This window comes from Dasypus novemcinctus, chromosome 5 (genome assembly GCF_030445035.2).
Source record: "Dasypus novemcinctus isolate mDasNov1 chromosome 5, mDasNov1.1.hap2, whole genome shotgun sequence".
Taxonomy (NCBI): domain Eukaryota; kingdom Metazoa; phylum Chordata; class Mammalia; order Cingulata; family Dasypodidae; genus Dasypus; species Dasypus novemcinctus.
Genome location: NC_080677.1, coordinates 108493263 through 108498868, shown reverse-complemented (window position 1 = coordinate 108498868; position 5606 = coordinate 108493263). Strand labels below are relative to the sequence as shown.

At 46.7% G+C, this 5606-nt stretch overlaps 1 protein-coding gene across 2 annotated transcripts in view; it reads left to right on the top strand.

The window, feature by feature from the left end:
• Positions 1-1769: 1769 nt before the first annotated feature.
• UBE2H (ubiquitin conjugating enzyme E2 H) overlaps positions 1770-5606 on the top strand; it is a 114106-nt gene continuing 110269 nt past the window's right edge. For both annotated transcript variants that reach the window (XM_023590159.3, XM_004463241.4), the window contains exon 1: positions 1770-2273. In XM_023590159.3, the coding sequence (XP_023445927.1) occupies positions 2221-2273 (53 nt within the window). In that variant the 5' untranslated portion in view covers positions 1770-2220. The remainder of the gene's footprint in view (positions 2274-5606) is intronic.

Sequence of the window (5606 nt, the reverse complement as noted above, 5' to 3'; positions counted from 1 at the left end):
ATCTGGACATTTGTGAGCTTAACAAGCTCCCCAGGTGATTCTGAAGTACAACAACGCTTGAGAACCACTGTCTTAGCATGAGAGTGGAAGTTAATTAGGTGAAAGTGAGAGGGAGATGTGCTGGGGTATGATGTAGCAACAACAGAAGCTCAGACTGGAGAAAGGAGACTTGCCCAGGAGGACAATTCTTTTCTCCATCCTTTATTTCCCTTTAACAAAGTGGTCAATTAAAGAGGGTTAGAAATCTCTTCATTCAGACTTGTCCTCCTTCCGATGGATTGGCTACAATTGACTGCGTACAGTAGGAAAGAGCAATACGCTCCTTTTAGAAGCAGTTAAAATAACCAGTTTTTTTTAATGTCCCCCCCTTGTGGCTTTTTGCATGCTGCCTGCTCTCTGTGTCCATTCGCTGCACACTCTTCTGTGTTTTTGCTTGTCTCCCTTTTTTGTTGTTGTGTCACCTTGCTGAGCTGGCTCTCCACAGTGTGCGGGTGACCCTGCCTTCACAAGGAGACCCCGGGACGCGAACCCAGAGCATCCCATATGGTAGATGGGAGCCCAACTGATTGAACCATAGCCGCTTCTCAATAACCAGTCTTTTTGAGGGATGGAATGATAGAAATAAACAATGCTAAGCTTTAACCGAGTGCTGCTGCCCCAGGTGCATGTGTGCATGGAAGTTTATGTAAAGGGACCCAACTCACAACACATGGTCTGACAACTACAAGTACATTCAGGGGATACACTTTTTTGAAAACAGATGGTAGCAAAAATCTGATCTAAATAAAGGAGATGTCTGGAACCCTCTTTCCTGCCCCTTTTGCCTGGTTGACTCCTAGGCTGGATATCACTTTATTTGGGATGCCTTATAGTGCAATATCTCTCAAAATACAAACTGCGAAGGAATCACCTGGGGACCTTGTTAATCTGCAAATTCTAATTCAGTAGGTCTGCAGTGAAGCTCTAGTCTGCATTTCTAACAAGTTCCCAGGTGATGATGACACTGTAACTCCACAGGCCATGCTGGGAGGGCTGTGTAAATCTAGACTCTAGAGTCTTTCTTAGTTCACCATTATATCCTCACACCCAGCATAGTGACTAGTATACAGTAGGTGCTCAATAAATATTGAATGAATGAAGGAGCATATAAATTTGGTGTAGGAGTTTGGGGAGCAGAACAATTTCTGCCCTGAACTACAGCATATTTGGGGAGTTTCTGCTTCTATCAGTCATTTTCTTTTATATGTGGGGAGTTTCTGCTTCTATCAGTCATTTTCTTTGAAATTATTTCAGACTATTTCAAAACTATGACTTTGTTATCTTGACACTTCCACTCTAATCCTCGAAACAGTGACACTACATGTGGAGGGTAAGGAACCCTGATTTACAAGCCCTGAAGAGGCCTCGCTATAGTCTATAATCGCTGCAAACATTCTCTCCATTAAAGGAGAGATCAGGGTGCAGGCGTGTCTGATTAATTGCCGCCTTGGCCTCCTCCAAATCAAATAAACAGCCAGAAGAGGTTCATTACCCTAAAACGTATAAATGTGATAGTGTTGCCATTATTTACTATTATCGTTTTATGATGATGATCACGACACTGGCAGTTGTGTAATTAGGTGTGTGGAGAAGTTGAGGGGGGGAGGACCATGAGAAGGCAGGAGAAAAAGGGACTACATCTCCCAGAACCCCCCGGGAAAGTTCACGCCGCCGCGGCGGCGCCCCACCTCTTCGGCCAACTAGGCCCGCCCTACAGGTGACGTCACAGAGGTGACGTCACGGCGTTCAGAGCGAGGCAGGGGTAGAGAGGCCGATTGAGCTGGAGTCGTCCGCTTGTCGTGGAGGCAGCTTGGGAGCCGGCGTGAGGGTGAGCGGGCGAAGAGGCGAGCGAGCTAGAGCAGGCAGGAGAGACCGTCGCGCGGCGCAGCGTAGCGCCAGGGCCGGGCCGCGGCGGAACCTACTGCCGGAGAGGGGCAGCCGGAGCCGGGCGACGCGGGGTCCCCACCCCCACCCGGACGGACAGTGCCCGGTGTTCCCCCGTGCGGGGGGGCGGCGGCGGCGGCGGACGGGACCGGACAGGACCGCGGGGGTGTTGCCACCTCTACCGAGGAGTCGGCGCGGCCGCGGGCTTCTCACAGTCGGGGCCCGAGGCCCGTGACAGACGGGCCGAGCAGGGAAGAGAGGCGGCGGCGCAGGCGACGGGGAGGCAGCGGCGACACCATGTCATCCCCCAGTCCGGGCAAGAGGCGGATGGACACGGACGTGGTCAAGCTGTATCCTTCATGGAGGGGAAATTCGAGCTGTGTGAAGGGGCGGTGTGGGGATGCTCAGGGCACCCCCGAACCTTAAGCAGGGACCCTGGGATACTCCAGGCCACTGTCCGAGACTTCCTCCCTCCTGCCCCCCCACCCCCCAGCACTTACGGCGGCCTCTCTGGAGCCAAGGGCCTTTCCAGCTCCCCCTTTATCTGCAGTACCTCGAAATATGCGTTGTTCCTGGCTCTTCTTGCACCCCCCAGTGCCCATGACTTTCCTCTACGACGTTTAGATTCCCAAGACGGCCCCCCCCCCTTTTTTTTTTTTTTTGCAGGATCAGCCGCCTCAATCAATTCCCCACCACCGAGCCCACCTTCAGGGTCCCTCTCTGTTTTCTCTCTCTGGATTTAGGTACTCAGCGAAGAAATTCCCGAGAGTGAAGCTTTTCTTTCTTGAGATTCCCCCATTCTCTCCACTCGCAGTGCTCCTTGAACTGGGGTAACTCAGGTGACCTCCTTTATCCCTAATTCTTTTCTATATTAGGAAGAGAGTCTGCTCCGTGCCCTCTCTTTTAATAAAGAACGCTGTGTGATTTAAGCCAGAGACCCCAATTATCTTTTTGGTTCCTAGGAGAACTGTTTTCCTTTCCGCTGACAAAGCCTATCCCACCCATAGTTGTGTGTGATCTGGACCTCCCGGCCCTCCAGCAAGCCACCCTCCATATTGTGATATGACAGCTGGGGGGAGGGAGAGAAAGAGAAGCTCCTTGACAAAATAGCCCTGTGCTATGCACTTAAGCAAACCCCATCTACGAGATCTAAGTTCTAGGGGAATAATTGCCCAGAGATTGCCGAGTGACACCATTTATTTGGTATTTCCCGGCCCCAACTTTTTATACTCTGGGGGGTAGCACTGGAATGCTGTAAACTGATAAGCGTCCTTCAGGCAGTGGTTTTGGTTGGAGTTGAGACTGATTATTTCATGACCAGCTTGAGAAATTCGCGAAAGTTCCTCTGACAAATGGAGGAATTTTTTTGAAGGGTTATTTAGAGGGTGGGGGGGGGGGGAGAGAGAGGAAATGAGCCCAGTGTCCTGAACAACTAATCCCGAGGGGGGGGGGTGAAGGGGGGTGAGGGGGGTGGAGAAGTGGGGGGGATGTAATGGGAGGTAATCGGAGGTGTTGCGTGAAACGCAGTTAAAAAGTCCTGTCTCCTGCTTCTCTTTTCTCCCTCACCCCCATTCTCCACCATTTTCCCCTGTTGCAGGGTTTTGTTTATGTAACTTAAGTTGTTTGGTCAGATTATTCAGGGGAAATCCTTTTCTTTCTTTTATATGCTTCTGTTTTTGATCGGATGTTTCACCTCTTCATAGATGGGTGATTGTCAAATATTCAGTTATGAAATTCGCTGAAGTTTTAAAGTAGTTCTTGCATTTGATTTGAAAGTGGGGGATGGGAGGGAAGTTGCCTGGGCAAGAGATTTTTTTTTTCATAATCTTTTCAGGAATAAGGTGTTTTTCTCCTTGCTCAGGAAAACTTGGGTAGAAATTAGGAACAGTAGATATACTTTTAAGTTTAGGATTTGGAGTTTAGAATTTGGGAGGATGAGAGGAGCAAGAAATAAAGTATATATTACATAAAACATGTGTTTAAGCACTGTTTAATAAAGTCTTTATGAGCTGTTTGTGGCTGTGATTGAGTTTTGTAAATGTGAGTGATATAAAAAATGTTCACTTTTCATAAGGGTACAGGAAAACTTGTAACTGTGGCTATGTGTACATTCATTTACACAAAGCAGTTTCAGGTTTTATTTTCAGAGACAAGGAAATGACATGGTGGCAGAATCTGAGTTATTTTTATCTTGAATTGAGAGTTACTGTCACAGCTAATACAAATTTCTATTTAGTGTTTAATTGGGGTAGGAGTGGGAGAGAGAATTCCAGCTGTTCTTGATCAATGTCACATTCTCAAATTATGTACATATATATTTTTAAAAGATTGAGGATAAAAGGTGAGGCCTAACTTGACCTGATGCCTTTTCAATACAGTGCCTTTTGTTCATTTAGTAGTTGTGGCATGTAGAATGATTACCGCATTTAGGAGTCCGGGTGTGTGTGTGTGGGGGGTGGGGGTGGGGGGTGGAGAGGGAAAGGAAAACAGACAAAGAACAGCAGGGTGTCTTTTTTTTTTCTCCTCCTTTTATTCCTAAGTGGCTTATTCCATAGCTTATTTTTAGTAGAAGATGAAGAAAGGCAAAGATGCATAGCCTTTCTGTTCTTTCCCCACCTTCCTTCTTTCTGACAAAAGAAAGCAGAGGCGCTTTAAAATCATAGATCTGTGAGATAGGAGGATAGCAGTTTCTGGATTTAAAAACCAGAGGTTATCTTTGTTTTATGTTTGTTGTTTTCTGGTATAACACAGTAAGTTAAAACGTTCAGATTTCCTTTTGTGTATGCATGTGTGTTGTGAGATATTTTGTGGCCTTTCTCGATTGAATTCACATCAGTAGGCTGAAGTGGAACCAACAATTTTCGAGTAACATATATATTTAACAAAAGAATTAAGGGAAAAATCCCCAATCCATTACTAAATGACTAAAATTGTGTGAAAGGTCTGGGGAATGAAAATGAAAGATGGTGGAGAGGAAGTGGAAAGAAAAGGTCTGAAGGAATGTACTTCTTGTCCCTCAGTGCCCCTTGATGATTTCTTTGGTGTGGAGGCTTATAGCCAGTTTCGTTACAATCTCCTGTTTCAGCCCATTTTTGGATGTCTCCTGTGGGTAATTATGCCACCAGGATTTACAGCCTGGCAGGGAACCTATATAGTGCTAAAGTAGGCAGGGTGGGGGTGGGGCAAGAAGAGGATGTATAATTTGGCTGCTGCCTTCCACTACCTTGCTAGGTTCTTTGGAGACACTGTCTCTGGTTGTTGTTTGGACTCATGGATATTTCTTTTGTGATGGGTTGGTAGGAGAGCTGACTTCCAAGTTATGCAGAGTGAGTGTTTTGCACCAATGCACTTAATAACCTGCTGGGCGATTATGTTCTGAAACTCTGACTCATTCATTGTTTCTCTTATGATCCTTTTGCTAAGGGTTGTGCAAATCTCCCCAGGAGCCTAGAAACTGATTTACCTGACTCTTGGGCCCTGTAGGAAAGTATCCCAATCAAAAATCTTGGGGTAATACCCAAAATCCAGTCTTGATTGGTGTGGCCATTTGTTTGCAAAGTCCAGTATATTGGTGATATTGTGCTGTTCCCAGCCTGGCAACCGTTGAGGTTTCTATCTCAAACCTGGCTGATTATTTAGATCGTCTGGAACTGGGACTCTAGTGACCTTAAAGCGTGATTTGC